This window comes from Hippocampus guttulatus, chromosome 1, assembly GCF_054856545.1.
Source record: "Hippocampus guttulatus isolate MCC_2025c chromosome 1, RoL_Hgut_1.0, whole genome shotgun sequence".
NCBI lineage: Eukaryota > Metazoa > Chordata > Actinopteri > Syngnathiformes > Syngnathidae > Hippocampus > Hippocampus guttulatus.
Genome location: NC_141261.1, coordinates 1886338 through 1903191, shown reverse-complemented (window position 1 = coordinate 1903191; position 16854 = coordinate 1886338). Strand labels below are relative to the sequence as shown.

General features: G+C 42.7%; 2 protein-coding genes across 7 annotated transcripts in view; both read left to right on the top strand.

Moving 5' to 3' along the window:
- The window catches only part of LOC147209976 (myelin transcription factor 1-like), a 31989-nt gene extending 22813 nt beyond the window's left edge, over window positions 1-9176 (top strand). For 2 of the 6 annotated variants that reach the window (XM_086128838.1, XM_086128666.1), the window contains 8 exons: window positions 752-820; window positions 1125-1187; window positions 1548-1628; window positions 2150-2371; window positions 2873-2964; window positions 3050-3153; window positions 3947-4090; window positions 4266-9176. In XM_086128838.1, coding sequence (XP_085984964.1) covers window positions 752-820; window positions 1125-1187; window positions 1548-1628; window positions 2150-2371; window positions 2873-2964; window positions 3050-3153; window positions 3947-4090; window positions 4266-4409 — 919 coding nt within the window. In that variant the 3' untranslated portion in view covers window positions 4410-9176. Of the gene's footprint in view, window positions 1-751; window positions 821-1124; window positions 1188-1547; window positions 1629-2146; window positions 2372-2872; window positions 2965-3049; window positions 3154-3946; window positions 4091-4265 lie in introns of all 6 variants that reach the window. The other 4 variants (XM_086128751.1, XM_086128922.1, XM_086129072.1 and 1 more) reach the window with 4 other exon arrangements.
- A 909-nt stretch (window positions 9177-10085) lies between these two features.
- On the top strand, window positions 10086-16257 carry pcmtd2b (protein-L-isoaspartate (D-aspartate) O-methyltransferase domain containing 2b). Its single transcript, XM_086128538.1, has 7 exons — window positions 10086-10455; window positions 11772-11932; window positions 12013-12163; window positions 13374-13476; window positions 13647-13818; window positions 14749-14872; window positions 15451-16257. Exons 2-7 carry the CDS (start codon window positions 11777-11779, stop codon window positions 15987-15989), a joined length of 1245 nt encoding a protein of 414 aa, XP_085984664.1. The 5' UTR covers window positions 10086-10455; window positions 11772-11776; the 3' UTR covers window positions 15990-16257.
- The last annotated feature ends 597 nt before the right edge of the window (window positions 16258-16854 follow it).

Below are 16854 nucleotides of genomic sequence, written 5' to 3'. Positions count from 1 at the left end.
CTCACATTACCTTTGAGTAAAGTGTTTTATTTTCCAATATTTCATGTTAAAACTATACATGTTACAGTGGCCGACAGTAATAAATACACCTTCTAGAAATGAATGATTTATGTTGTTTTTGATGAACACTTTCAAGTTGGCCGTATCAGTACTTGGTGAGAGTTTTATGGTGGTACTTGTAAAAACGTTGGAGAACCACTGTGTTAGACTACAAATAATGCAAACGGCTTTTCTGGTCGTATTTGCCTCGTATTTATGACCTGATTGTTGAGCAAAATCTATGACCTGGCGCACGACTTATTTGTGCCCCTAATTGTACCGCCCAGAAATGATTGACATCAAAAACAATGCTATAAGGATGACGGGCATTTGTTTATACATCAATACGTACATTTTGTCACCGGCTCACTGTTCGGCACTAAGGATGGCGACAAAACGACTTCAGCGATGCTGCCGCTTTCCACCGTTCTGTTGCATTTAAAGCACTAATTCAAATGTTATTTGAAGCTGTCGCTCCAAAGGCAATAATGTTGTGTAGCACCAAGAGGCAGAGACGGCCAGTGCCACTTAGATATGCATCAGTGATTTACTCCTTGCCGCCTGTCCTCTTTTTCCTAAATGACCTTGGTATGCCTTGCGATCTTGATTCCCCTTCACTCACGTCTCTTTCCCCCTCGTACCTTCTCCTCTGTCTTCATCCTCTTCTTCTGCCTGTCCTTCACTCGCTCTCCTCCCCCAACCGTCCCTTCAGTCTATCTGGGTGTCCTCTCGCTGATAAGAGCCTCCGGTCCCTCATGGCAGCACACACCCCTGAACTCAAGTATGTCTGCGCTACACCTTCACTGTCTTCTCACAGCACTGCTACTGACACCCAAACGCCACACGGCTTTGATTCCGCTTATCTTTTGTTGTTTGCCGCTATCTCTGCTCAATCTGGTCTTGGGCTACTCTTGCTTGGATTTCAATTAGTGTCGATGTAGATGTGCAATAGCAAGCCCTGAAAAGTGTGGAGTGAAAAGAATGTTTGCACACAAAGTGACACTGAAAGCAATTTACAATGGCAGCCTGACTCTCATCATCAACATTTCTGGGCAATGTCAATCATTGTTGTATTTTTCCCCTAGATGTCCCACCCCAGGATGTGATGGCTCAGGTCATATCACGGGAAACTACGCCTCCCATAGAAGGTAACACACAAACAAAGAAAGGTTCACGCAGCCACTTGCACAGACAATAATCCTACACACACACACATACACAGACACACACACGCACGCACACACCAACACATGCACATACACTGTCAGTCAGAGAGGCTCAGTGACAGTTCATGACAGAATTAGACAGGGACTACATACACACACATATTGCTATAATTCTATGATTTGGTTCATATCTGGCACTTGAGTTGAAATGGGATTTTGATTTGGTTGAAGTACCTCTGTGAAAATATTCTTCCTTGCCTTTGTTCTTTCTCTTTCTCAAGAAATCACTTGACCAGCCCTTTCTCAACCTTATGTTATCAACTCCATACTTTCTGTTTTCAGTCTCTCTGGGTGCCCGCGTGCCAAGAAAAGTGGAATTAAAACTCCTACCAAGGACAACCAGGAGGACTCGGAGCTTTTAAAGTTCGTAAAGAAAGCCTTAATGTCTGCTTTTAGCAAGACTTACGTAAAATGCAATGAAGGGAGAGCGAGGAAAGTCACTGTGAGTCATATGCCGAGGTAGCGACCTGTCCACGTGACTGCATCAGTCAGGCCCCTGACTCATGGGGAAAGACATTGAGCTTCACATAGTGACTGTGAAAGTCAAGTAATGCACAGCAGATTGTCAATACATATGAAATACATGCGCTTCATGTTGCATTTGCGCACAAAACGGTAATGTCAACATGATGATGAGTAGTGGTATTTGCATGACATAATGTAAATGACTGAACCGAGTCATTGTTTTTTGCCCCATGAGGGTGTGTAACTTCAATCTTACCTTCAGTTTCTGTTATTTCGTTCTTCTGATCTAACCTTCTTGCCACCACCCCCCCCCCCCCCGCCCCCCTCACTCTTTTCTCTTCAACACTCTCTCCACATCTGTCTCTTTCTCCCTCCCCCTCTCTGTTTTTCTTCTTTTTCCTCCGATTTGCTCCCAGCAGATGTCCGGTGCCGGGATGTGACAGCCTGGGACACATTAGCGGGAAGTACGCCACGCATCGTAGCGCCTACGGGTGTCCGCTGGCAGCGCGCAGGCAGAAGGAGGGACTCCTGAATGGCACGCCCTTCAACTGGAAGGCCTTCAAGACAGAAGGACCAACATGTCCAACCCCGGGATGTGACGGCTCCGGACACGCAAACGGTAGCTTCCTCACACACCGCAGGTAAGATGCACAGCACACAAAAGATGATCTTCCTCACGGGACATTACGTTATATTGTTCATTCAAAATGTTAGTTCATATACAGCATGTTAAATGCCAACATGTCAGTTCAGTTATTGTTTTGGTTTAGCTGAAGCAAACTTGACTTCATTCACATTTGATTCGAACAGTGGCACAACACATTAATTGAACTGCTGTCGTCTGGGGAGTTTGATAAATATAGCCATGTGACATCCACAGAGCAATGATAGTCGACATGGCCCCTCTGAAGCATTTTACCCAAGAATATTATATAGTATATACAGACGGAACGAAAGAGGTCCAAGAACTGACCCTTGTGGGACCCCACATGTCACGGTCATTCGAGCAGATTTGAAACTTCCAATTGTCACAAAATAACTCCTTTACTTAGCGGTGTGAATGTATGATGTACCACAAATAAAAGTGCACATTCAAATCTTACTTATTTAATTCATGACGTGTGTAAATGTGTTTTGTGCAGCCTCTCGGGGTGCCCCAGGGCATTGTATGCCAAGAAAAAGGCCAAGTTTCCCACGGAGGACTATCTGAGCAACAAGTTCAGAGCCGGTGATGGTAAAATGTTTATGTGCCAAAAATTATATTTAAACAAATGCACACTGATGAAGTAGTTGAAGCGATCTCATTTTTCCTTTTTTAGTTCTGGACAATGACGAGGACATCAAACAGCTCAACAAAGAGATTAATGACCTCAACGAATCCAACAACGAAATGGAGGCAGATGTAGTCAACCTGCAAACTCAGGTGTGTGTCTCTGTTCTTTAACTACATCTTCAGCCCACTGATTTTAATATGAATGTTTATACTTAATTAATAATAATAATAATAATTATTATTATTATTATTATTACTTAATTAATATAATATACTTAATATTTAGGGGATATGGCTTCTATGAGTTCAGTCGCTTAGTGGTGTATTTTTGTAGACCACATCCTCCATTATTTTATAATATTGCTTTGGCACCATTGCTATTTTAACGGTCCTCTTCATCATCTTGCTCAAATTCTGACACCAAGATGACACCCAATAATTGACAAGTCAACAGTACCGGTACTTTGCTTTGCCGTTGCAAGGTTTCCGATGGGATGCTCTCAAAAGGCAATAAGAGGCCACTGAGCTTAGAGTGTCACAGACTGTCATCAGCAATATGCCGCAAAGATACAGAGGGACCGGGAGAGTCACAGCAAGGCATCGAACTTGACATCCGCAGTGACAAAAAAAAAAAAAGCCACCGGTTGTGAATTTTGCTATGCAGCTCCTTAGTTGTACAAAAAGCACTGATGTATTGAACAGTGCGCATGTGCATTCAAAAGTTTCGACGTCAACTAAATCCACCTGTAGAAGTTACCTTATCGTGCATTTTCGGCTCATCCAGAATTTTCACCCCAAAACCTTTTTTTGTGGAGTGGAAGTGAACGTTTCTGTATAGTAACAAGAAGGAATCCAGCAGCAGGTCATGCATGAGCAGACAATGACCCGCAACTGGTATGATGGTGCTGAACGAGCATAACCTGGGCGACTATTTGTGTTGCAGATCACTTCAATGGAAAAGAATTTGAAGAACATTGAGCATGAGAACAAGATGATCGAGGAGCAGAACGAGGCTCTCTTCATGGAGCTGTCCGGGCTGAGCCGGGCTCTGATCCACAGCCTGGCTAACATTCGCGTGCCGCACATGGTGAGTTCTTGTCCACACGTGCACACGTTGGCACAATGACGCACATGCTCACAAACATAGGCGCCTGTACGGGCTTGAGCTCATTGGCTAGCAAAGGTAGTGAAGACTCGTCGCCATTCCCAGATTAGTTTTGCCTCTCGGACTCAGTTGCGATTGGTTGTCGTTTTCACCACAGCAGGAGCCCATCACGGAGCAGAACTTTGACAGCTACGTGAGCACCCTGACCGACATGTACACCAACAAAGACTGCTTCCAGAGCCCCGAGAATAAGGCTCTACTGGAGAGCATCAACAAAGCTGTGAAGGGTATCAAAGTCTGAGACGCACACGTGCGGAAGAGCGAAGCTGTCCGAATAAGCGTGACAGAGAGTCACAGGGATATCGAAATACGTCAAATAATAGAAATCAAAAACAACAAAAAGGGAATTCAGGTTATTTAAATAAACACAACCCAGGGAGTAATCCATGAGCAGAAAAGGACGCGGACCAAAATCCCCACCATGCTGCTTCTGGGATCAGTGAGGATGTGAAGAGGAAACGAATCCTTCAGGCAGAACGGATGGCAACGTAGCCTAAGGCTACGATGAGCTACTGCATCTGAGACGTTCCGTATGCCGTATGGTTTCTCATGATATCTCTTGTGTGTCCCGAGATGTGTATGAGGACAAGTTTCACTGTTGCCCAGATGATCCTTTTTGTTTGGTCGCTTGTTTTTCTTTTTTTTTTTGGGTTTGTTTTTGTTTTTGTTTTGTTTTGCTTTGATTGCTTGAAACAATGGCGAACTTGAAAAGGATGAGGAGTCCAACATTAGTTGCGTAGCATTCACTGTGGCAAGTCTGTGTGTCTTCACCAGCTCTTAACAACCCCAGCGTGCACACACACACACACACACGCACACACAAACAAAACCCAGCAATATGGAGCATGCACTAAACTCATTGTGTGTTTGCTTTGCGTTACTACCGCACCAAAGGAGTCAACACAATGTTGATCCCATTTTGTGAACGCAGTCAAGTGGCAAGCGAAGGCTGTGTTCTTTCTTGCGTGTGATGACTGAGTCCGGGGTTGAAACAGCAGCGGATGAACAACTTTTCTTTCATCGTTTTCGAAAAACGGACGTGCGCGTCGTCGCAGTGTGCGCACGCATTTCGACTTCAGTTAGTCATATCAATAGTATTTATATCAACATAGGAATTGCACTTCATTTCAATGAATAGTTTTGTGGTCCAATGATTACTGTATATGAATTATTTAAATTTGTGAACTTAAATTGTAACTTATTGACATTTATGTTATTGAGGTTTATTTATTTGAAGCAATTTATTTATTGACTTTGTAACACAAGCAGAATGCATCTTTACTGATTAATATGGAAGCAATTTGCAGATGTCTTACATCAATATTTTAAGAATCTTTATAGATAAACAACAAGGCATATTTTTGTTGAGTACTTTTTAAAACAAATGTTTTATAACAAAAAGTCACCTTTTTCATTTTTTTTTTTCAATTATTCCTGTTTGGTTTTTTTTAAATTTTGTTTACCGGTATGTTCTTTCTGGTACTGGTATGTTACAAAACACACAACTGGGAAAAAAAAAAGAGAAAATATGTATTTATTATTTATTTAACGTGAAAGGAATTGATTGATGGCTGTATATTTATTTTGTTATTTATGTGTGTGATGTGACTATGATGAGTCCGAGTAGTCTTACAGATCCACTGACAATGTTTAAATAAAGACAAAAAAAAAAAAAAATTCAGCACAGGTATTGTTTGATGGCGTAGGTTTGCCAGCAGGTGATTCAAAAAAAAACTGAACACGGTCACTGTTGTGTTGCTATCTGTTCTCTGTTTCGTTTCTGCCGGCTCATGTTTGCTTTTGGGCCAAAAAGAAAACAAGGAAACCAAACAAAAAAAGTGACCTACCCGGGCATTTTGTAGCAGCCGACATAACTCACCCCAAACCTCTATAATGTACTATATATGTTTACACATCATGCATTTGGAAACGTTCTTTTTATTTCAAAAAAAAAAAAAAAAAAGCAAACAAAACAACACAAAAAAAATCTTACTTCTTTCATTCCAGCTCAATCACGCATCTGTGCGGCTGCGTTATTTTGAGTTGGCTTTGAAACATACAAACACTTACACAAACCAAACTGTAGGATGGCCTCCGTTTGACAAAAATACACACCCTTGTAGCCTTACTGTAGATCTTTCATTTTATTTATTTATTTTTTGATGCACAAAGTGCCAGTAAAAGAAGAAGGGAAAAGAAAACTCTTTATTTCCAAATTCTTGGCATTTTTGCAATGTTCCTATGTCTGGTCATGGGAAGACCACAGCATCAAGAGAGTGGTGATTGTTTCAGATGCCTTTATTTCTCTGCCAAGATGGCCATGAGTACACTATATATTCATTCTGTATAAATAGATTTGAAAAATGCTATATATATATATATGAATATAAACATACATATATTTTTCCAGTGTAATTGTGGACTTGAGCTTCTACTCCTTATCAAAGCATCACTGGCTGACGAGAAGAGATGTGAGGGCTGTGTATCAATAGGAGGCAGTTACACTCAGACCTGCTCAACTGTGGCTTTAAATACAACACTCGCTCGAGTTGAAGGCAATTAGGAAACGTAATACGTTAGGGTTGTCGAGAAAAGTGTTACCACTCTGCCCGCTTGGATTTTATTTGTCCTTAATCCATAGATGTTAACAGAGAGACATCTACTCCCTGTACGTCGTACTGAATCTAAGATTGATACTAGATGTTTGGCTCTTTATTTCTGGGTGTCATGTAAGTTCCTGTAGAGTTGAAGAAAAAAAAAAAGAAAAATGAAGGGGGGGGGGGGGGGACATGATGATGGCGCCGAATAATGTTCTGCACATAATGTTTGGCTATGTTGTGCAATTATTGTATTGTTACTGGTCAACACCAGCTGGTCCTCTATAATGTTGAAACAAGCAACAAGGAGACTTTTAGTGTTAACCCTGCCTCCTAAGTGGTCTGTCGCAGCTTACTGTGGTGTATATTATGATCCCCGTGTGTAAATGATGTCAAAGGCATGTTGTCGGTGTGCTTCTAGCCAATGTAGAATGAAACTCGGATGTGCACTTTCTGAAGAACTGTTGAACAAAAAAATGCCAGCATTTAATTTTTGTTTGGTCCAAAAACAAGCTTCGCCCTTGATTCTGTGGCCTGTGCTGTCAGAAATATAGTAGGAAGCAAAACACTTTCACAGCCACCCTACCGCCCCCCCACCCTCTAAAAAAATAACAACATAAAATACAAATAAAGAGATTGGCTTCTAGCTGAGTTTGTCTCTCGACTGAGTGACACCACAGGTCAATAGTTAGCTGAGGCCTGGAGCACTAAGCAAGAAGGCATAGTGTGTGTGGGAGTGGGAAATTGATTTGCCAGGCTGCACAATCTTTCTCTTTTGGAACTGTTTGTTGCATAAATATGAGTCCATCACTTGAAAGAATGTCAAAGCTTTTTCTGACCTACCCTCAAAGAACCCCCCCCCCCCCCCTTCACGTCTTGTGTAACCTTTCCTCGGGAAATATGATTTGGGTGCATTAGTTAACAAAGTACAGCATCACCCCCCCCCCCCCTCTCTCTCTCTCAAAATGCACGAGAATACTATTTATGACTGTGAATATTTTCCCCAATTTATTTGATATGGAATGACCCCTTTTAAACTGCTTGATGAAATTGTCTAGCGAGGTATGTCAATGATGATCACAGAGGCCGTAAAAAGTGTACCGTGCTCCAAAAATGTCAGCCGCCGTAGCCTAAGGGTGCTGACTTGGTGCCCGCACATTGTATGTTTGCTTCTTTAAGTGAAATTTCCCTGCGATGGAGTCAGTAGTTGCATGATGACTGTTAAACATGTGGGAATGTCTTTAAAAAAAAAAGCGGCCAGGGCCCACTATGTCGCGCTACTTTCCCCCTCCCCCACTTTTTTTTCGGGGATGCTGTGTCACTTTCAGGGAAATAGCCTGGACCCAAATCCAGCAACAAATTCAAAAGTGAAATAAGAAGTGATATTTGCATTCTGGTTTTAGTTCAGGTTCTCATCTACACACAGTGTGAACCCGTAGGAGCAGAACAACAAAGTTTGTGTGGCACATTTCATTCAGCTGACTAAAACCAAAAGAGCCCAACTCCCTCCCGCTGTAGTTTCAAGATGTGTGGTCTTATCATGCGTGCCTTTCTCATGCCACCCATTCAAAAATAATGGTATGTTTACACCGCTACACAGTTTGGACTGGATATCTTTACTTGAGGGGGTGTTATAACAAACGGTAACATACAGGCAAACTTTTTGTTCAGGCAAAACAAACTGTGATCTCATCATTTGATTCAGGTACCAAACTGCATGGACAGTAGCTGTGAAGGAATAACAAAAACAAAACAAAACAAACAAACAAACAAAAAAAACACATACACCACCCTTAGATACTGCAACAGTGTGCAGGGCATTATTTTGAAACATGTGGACGTCTGTACATATTTCTATTAAGAGGAAACAGTGTTATAGTTGTTGTAATGAAGATAATTGGTGAAAAATTGTTTCTGACAAAAGAAAATGCAACCACAGCCAAGGCTTGTCCTGCTAGCACATTTTTACAGAGATGAGCTATTTTTACTGGTGATTTTCTAGGCATTGATATTGATATCCTTTTAAATAAGTGCAACACTTCCAAACTTACGAGCACTTCCACAATGATAGATTATGTGGTATTTTTTGTTACTTTTGTAGATGCGGTTGTTACTTTGCTACTGCACCATTTTATAAAGTGGGACAGGTCTTGGCTGCGCGTGCGTGTGCGTGTGTGTGTCCTCGGGGTCTCTTTTTCTTTATGGTTTTAAAATATGATTGCTTTATTTAATTTATTTACTTATATGTTTTTAAGTAAGACACTGTAGTTTGGCCGAATTTGTGATTGTGTGTTTGTGTACATGTTCCTGTGTCAGTGTTCTAACCCAGAGAAGTGATGTCAGTTGTTGTGGGCGTATGAATCATTTTAAATGTTCTCTATGAAACACAAATAAAGACTCATAGACAAGGACAGCTCTGCCCGTCTGTGTTTTGTGTTCCGTTTGTGTTCTATTTCATGAAAATTGATCGATAGACACCATCACATGCGGTTTGAACAAGAAGTGTGTATTTGCCTACACGTCACTGTACAATTGATCCACATGATTTCAATGTGGCCAACAACTGAGCCATTGGGGATCTTAAACACAGTAGTTGAAAACAATGTTATTTTAAGATTAGCATTTGTATCTGACAAATTGCCAATTATGACGAATATCATTATGGACAAGCAGTATGCTATGACATTGCACAATTCTCTCGTCAAAAATGGGGCCTCGGATTGTTAGTGAGAATACAGTTGCAGTGCATGCAGCTTTCATGGACTGTATTGACCTCTAGTGGAGAAGCAAGTAAACTTTTCAAATGGATAGATCCATCCAGCCATCCATTTTCTAATCTGTTACCTCACGAGTGTCGCCGGGGGTGCTGGAGCCTATCCCAATTGTCTTCGGGCAATAGGAGGGGGACACCCTGAACCGGTTGCCAGTCAACCGCAGAGCACGCAGAGGCGAACAACCATTCGCGCTCACAATCACACTTTGAGACCCTCGTGAGGATAAAAAGATTAGAAGAGAGTGAGAGAGACAGATAGAGAGAGAGAGAGAAACGTTGCATTTGCTTCAGTGTGGTCAATGGACAGCAGACAGCATGACCACTCCATCGAACTTTCATCTGAACGATAATTTGCAGTGTAGTTTAATAAAGCAGCACGAAGCATCAGTTTGTCAATGTGCATTTCTGATATCTGTATGTTATTTTGGATTTGGTTAAAAAAAAAGGCGGGGATAGAGTAAAATACGTGTTTCCGTCAAGTGAGCAGCCTTCCGCTGATTGGTTGTGGTCAATGTCACGTGACCCTCGATTTCCAGTTACCCTTCATCTGAACAAGATTTTGTCGAGACAGACGTTGTATGCACTCGTCAGTGTGATGTTGATAAACTTAGTCACGAAAAGAACAAGACAAGGGAACGTGCAGAAATGACGTGTGCGACTTTCCAAGGCTGTTGAAGCAACATTTCTTGGCTCAGACCGCAAAGTTTGAGAACGTTTGCTTGCAAGACTGACTCGCATCACCGCGTGGCGTACCGCTTTGGCTGGTGTCTTTGCGTGACTTACGTCTGACGTCAGAACGTCAGCTGGCCCAATGTTTACATCCAGCAGTGGTGTGTTTTTGACTGGATCGGCGAACAACAAGAGGCTGGCCATTGACGAGATCACAAACAGGAAGGCTCCATCAGCGGCCCACTGAGGTACGTATGTCCCCAACTCGTTTGTAATCGGTTAACTGGATCTTTTGTTTGCGTCCCTATTCTTTTCCACTTTCGTGCGAAGTCGACGACGCTGGATTGTTTTGACCTTCTCGACGGAGCATAGTCACGTTTAATTATTTGGTCTGCTGGCGGTGGTTACGGCGATCCTGGATGTGAATATTCATTCCCAATCTAGCACCTGAGTGGCGTACATTTGCAGCTGAAGTGGTGCATAAATGCAGTGAATTGGAACTAGATTAAACGTCTGCATTACGATGATACTAAAGACATCGTCCTACAAATGGACGCGAAAGGTACTGTACCGAATCGTCTACCAATTGCTTTTTAGTCGGAGCTTTGTGAGAAGCGGTCCACTACAGTATTAGCTTACTAACCAAAACGTGCTGCCAAGAGAGGAATTGGTCACAGCGCCGCTACGTGGCCTCTCTTTAATATCCAACGATCCTCTGTTTTACGGAGGTAACTTATCAAGGCCAGATTTTATATGCGGTTGGCAGTGTCTCACGATCCGTGGAACCAAACGGTGCAATTCACATTCTTTTTTGTTCTTTTATGGCTTTGTGGTCAGCCTGTGCACCCTGTGATGTTTTTGTCCTGTTGCCCTGAGCTCTACTGTTGTTTTTAACACCGCTCGGAAGCACAAAGGCTGCATTCATTCACACCTACCTGCCCTTGCATTATGCTGCCAAAAGCAGGATTTCAACCCCGAGCGCCCCCCAAACCTGTATTAAAAGTGTAAACTTACTGTAAGGTAAGACAACACACATAGGAGCACTGTTTGCAGCCCTAATTGTTGATATGGCTGCCCTCCAGAATGAAGGGCTTCATGCTCCAAGCAGACCAGGAGATATAAAATTATTTGAAGGATATAGAGGGCGGTATCTGGCCTGCAGTCCTTGAGTTTGAAACCTGTGAAAAATATTACCTCACCTCCTTGAAACACTTTCTTCTGTATTTCCCTTGTGATGATGATGTTTGTTGTCATTTGCATGGGAGTCATAGAGGTCACACTCGAGATAAGCAAGATTGCATTTTTTGTAAGTTTGTGTTACCTCACTGCTTAGGATTTTATGAACTGAACAGCAAAGTTAAATACATGGTAACAAAAGACATAAAGCCAAACAAGCTAATTTGCCAAAGGATCATTAAGTTTCTATAATGGTAGTTTCAGGCATAACTCGCGCTTTTGTCCTATAATGTATTTCCATAATAGACCCCAAAGGAAAAAAAAATCCTAGATTCACACAATGGACTCACTGTAAATTATAGTATGTGTTTGTTTCCCTTTCCTTCAGGCATCATGGGTGGAGCTGTGAGTGCAGGCGAGGACAATGATGACTTGATTGACAACCTCAAGGAGGCTTACTACATCCGCTCAGACCTGGTGGAGCGGGCTTTTCGTGCCATTGACCGCGCCGACTATTACCTCGATGAATATAGGGAGAACGCCTATAAGGTGAGCATAGTCCAAAAAAAAAAATTGACCTGGTTGGAGTTTCAAGAACGCTGACCTGCTTCATTTTTGTTGATATTTAGGACTTGGCTTGGCGTCATGGAAACATTCACCTATCAGCTCCGTGTATCTACTCTGAGGTGATGGAGGCTTTGGACCTTCACCCTCGTATCTCCTTCCTAAACCTCGGCAGTGGGACAGGCTATCTGAGTACCATGGTGGGCCTCATACTCGGTAGGTGATTGAAATAAATGTGCGTGACCCTAATAAAGCTCATGTGTTGAAATACACCATTATCATCATGTGAATTAGGCAGCATGATAAACACAGTTTGACTATTTTGAACGTAGAAAGACGTAACTAATACGGTGGAACCTGGAGTTATGAACGTCCTTTCTTACAAACAATTTGAGTTATGCGCATTTCTTTTGTAGAATATGTACCTCTATTTACGTACTAAGTTTCACCTTTGCACAATACATTGACCTAATCACAGATGCCAGAGCCAGCCGCGTTTTATGAATGAATGCAGAAGTAGGGACCACGTTGACGTGTTGAATTTGTCCCAACCATGGAAATAAAGCACTCAACAACAGTCAGAATGGCCCCTAAGAAGAAACGTCTCAAGGGAGCATTCAAAATCGCTAGTCATCGATAAGCAGGCAGATCTGTGATCTTCTCGCGTTCGTTGTGTAACCAGGCGTTGCATCACGCAAGGCGAGGTAGGCACTGGTATGCAAACTTTGTTGGTTTCCTCTTTTATTTGACTGACCGAATCACTTGTTAGTGATTGCGTAAGCAAGACGGTAAAAAAAATTGTGAAAATGATCAAAAGACATTTGTGACAAATTTATCTTTTAAATGACAATGTGACTTTATGATTTTTGTTTTAGCCGAAAAAGACAAGTTTCCCTGGATCGGTAGGCCAAAATCAACCGGTGAATTAGAAAAGAAACATACGTAATTGAAAGGAAAAAAAACTTGCCTCAGAATTTCCCCATGTGATTATGAAAGAAGACGCTCGGTGATCTAGCTGTAGTTCTCGCCCTTTCCCCCTTGGTAGTTAAAGTTAATAAACAATAAGAGTTAATGAACAATAAATAGTTCTCATATTTTTTAAGTGTTTTATTTCATGATAATAGGGTATTCCACTTATTTTTTAAGTTGCCTTCCACACTCTGGTTAAAAACAAAACGACTATGTTGAACTTAATTTTCGGGCTGGAACAGATTAATTGCGTTTCCATTCATTTCAATGGTAAACATTACCTCAATTTCTGAACACTCTAGTTTACAAATGGACTCACGGAACCAATTAAGTTTGTAATTTCAGGTTCCACAGGATTTATTCCAAGGGAGTCATTCAGTCGTGCTATGTTGGGGTAGGCATAGTAATTAATTAATTGACTGATTATTAGGGGTGTCCCGATCCAACTCTTTCACAGGACCATTCGGAGTGAATCATGGGATTGAGTTACATGCTGATGTCATTGAGTACGCCTACCAGAAGCTTGATTCCTTCATCAAAACCAGTGACAGTTTTGACAAGTGAGTATCAAAATGGTTTTGTCACATTGTCTAGTTTTTAAATTGCACGGAAAAGCAATTAGCACGACATGGGACACCGATTCCGAATCTGAATAGCAGGAGGCTTTGGCCAAATCCCCACTCAAGGGTGAGGGGTTACTATTCATTACTGTTACTTGGCCTCCAAACAGATTTGAGTTCTGCGAGCCATCTTTTGTGGTGGGCAACTGTCTGGAGATCCCTCCGGAGAACCGTCAGTATGACAGAGTGTACTGTGGGGCCGGGGTGCAGAAGGATCACGAGAAATACATGAAGAACCTAATTAAGGTTGGGGGCATCCTCGTCATGCCACTAGAGGAAAAGGTTAGTTCGTAGTCTGCCCGCAAATCACCTCAGAAAGCACAGTGATGTACAAACGGTCCCCTCTGAAAGTATTGTAAAAGCAAGGTCAAATCATTTGCTGTTGTTGCATGCTGAGGACATTTGGGTTTCAGATCAAAAGGTGAATATGATACACAAGATTCCTAGTCCAGCTTTTATTTCTGTCATCAATTCCTGTGAAGAGCCTTGGCCGACCTGTTAGATATCTGTTGCACAGTGCACCAATAGCCCCCCCCCCCCCCCCGCCCCCGCAGGACATTCCAAATTGTTGTATTGGCTTTGCCCAATGTTTGTGCAGTAGTGATTTTTGCCCCCCCCCCCACCGCCCTTCTCTCAGTTTCAAAAATGGTTTGCTTTTCTCCCACACGCAGCTCTCTGGCCTTCACGTTTGCTTGACAGCATAATGCCATTTACACAGATAAAACGCAAAAGCCAAAACTAACCTCTATCTAATGTTGAAACCAGGGTTGCCCAACCCCGGTCCTCGAGGGCCCGTATCCGCCTCCCTCCTGCAACACAGCTGGTTCAAATGATTAGGGAGATATGTAAAACATGCCGGGTTGGAACCCTCGGGAACTGGGGTTGGGCACCCCTGGTTGAAGCAATCACACTCAAAGGCAACACTTGAGCAGCGACAAACGGCCATCACTTCAATGTCCTGATACTTCTGTTCATTTGAATTGTTGGTGGCTTCAAACAAAAGACAATGACGCTGTCCTGAGATCTTTTATCACACTTAGACATAAATGGCATGAAATAAAAGCTGGAATTCAGAACTTTTGTCAATTTGTTTGATCTGAAACGCAAATGCTTTCAGTATCCATAACAAAGGAATTGACCTTGCCGTTTCAATACTTTTGGATGGGACAGTGCGTGTATAGAAATTAATTCCGCCGACCGTATTTTCTGCAGTTGACCAAGATCACCCGTACAGGACCAAACACCTGGGAGACCAAAAAGATCATTTCTGTGTCTTTTGCTCCTCTCATACTCCCGAAACACAATGTAAACGGCAAACCCAAGACTGTCCCGTTGCGTAAGTCACTTTTTATCTTTTAATCAACAGTGCATCAAAAAGTACATGGCAGTGAACCATTTTCCTAGACCCAACTTGCTGCGGAAAAGCCAAAAGTCACTTTCTTATGCCTTGATGTCATATTTGCACCCCCTTTTTGTTTCCATCACCAATAACAAACTATTAAAGTCTTTCGTGCACCCTGTAACCTGATAACATGTGAAGCTGTCCACTGAAGTAACCGCTGTCCCTGAAAGGGTTCAAGTAGACTAAACACATTTTTTGTACTTAAATATCAAACAATATTATGTCATGAAGTATTCAAAGTAAAAGTCCTTTTTTTTTTTTTTCAAATGGGCATTTAGAATTTTGATTCTTTTTCTTTTGTCTTTACTCCCTTCCCTGGACTGTTATTTGATGACAGTATTTTAATGTCGCTGTCATTTTAGTTCATACCAGTGAAGGCAAGTATTGTCATGATTTTATGAGATCTGGACAGGTCTAAAAAGCCCAAAAAAACAAAACAAATCAGCCCTACTTTAACCTACGTCTGTTCCTCCTTCCCCCTTCACTCTCGTTTCGTTGTTTCAATTTTCCAGCAAAGTACGAGGTCCGAACACTACAGGAGCTGGCTCGTTTCTGCATCCGCCACACGCTACAAATGACCACCGACGGAGGAGAAAGCCAATCCCGCAGCCGTGGCTCCTCGTTCAGCGTGGGCAGGGGTCTGGCTGTGGCCGGGCTCCACAAGTACGGCCCTCGCTTCAAGCGCCGCCGCGTGCATCGGCGCCGCTGCAACGCCCTCGTCCTGGCCACCCGTCAGGTGGTCGGCAGCGGTATGAGCCCCGCTCCTCTGGACAGCAACAATAACCAGGGAGGGAGGGTGGAGGACGAGGAGGCGGCGAGGCGAGAGACGAGGAGCAGTCGGAGGGTCGCTCGTGGGGCAAGGGGCTTGATGGAGGAAGAGGAGATGGTGGAGGAAGAGGTTGAAGAGGAGCAGGAGGAAGAGGAGGAAGAAAGGGAGACGGGAGAGCTGCTTCAAGTTCAGCCTGCTGTCAACGTGTTGCGAGAGAGGATCCTGGGCCTTCCGCTGCCTGAGCCTTTGAAGAGGTTCCTCTTGTACTACAGAAACAAGTGAGCAACAAAGCCAGCAGAGACTGAAGACCCCCCCCCCCCTGCCAACCTGTAGAAGGCAGGACAGCATGCCTGACATCCTCTAGCCCTGCCTCATGGTGGACCAGCGGTCACCAACTTTTAGGAGACTGAGAGCTACTTTTAATTCATGGGCTTCACAGTTTCTTATATGCTTCTGGAATTGCTCACGTTACCTTCAATGATGATGGTTTCTTACAGTACTTATCGATGATGATTTGTCAATGATAAATATAAATGTGCAACACTATGAATCACTTCTACAGCATTCTTAGGATTTCACAATGTCCCATCAGCGGTGAGCCATTTTCTCAAGAGGCCTGCGGGCTACTTTAATGTTTGGGGGCTGAATGGTGCCCTCGGCCGTCATGTCTGGCGACCCCTGCTGTAGACTCGAGTACTCAACAGTCCCATCTTGTTTGATCGTCGTGCAGTTTGATGATTTGCTCCTGAATGTATGTCAACGTGTTAAACGGCTTTAAAAAATAAAGGGAACACTTAAACAGAACAATGTAAGTGTTCCCTTAATTTTTTGGAGTATATGAGAATTTTGTATGATGTATGAGGAAAGGTGTGGGTGGGGCTTTTTTTGGGGGGGGGGGATTGAGCTGTATTATTGTCTGCTGTAATAAAGTGGATTATATTGAAGTAAACACTGTCGTTCTAATATTGGGGCCAGCAATAATTAAATTCTCAAACGCTTTCAAGCTCAGGCAAAAAATGTCCCTAACAGTCATTGTGGCCCAGTGAATCAATTGTTGATGGAAAGAAGTAAAAAGCTGGCCAAAAAGCTTTTCTCTATTTCTCAGTTGATAGTTTTTCAAATTGACTACCTATTTCTGACATTTGTG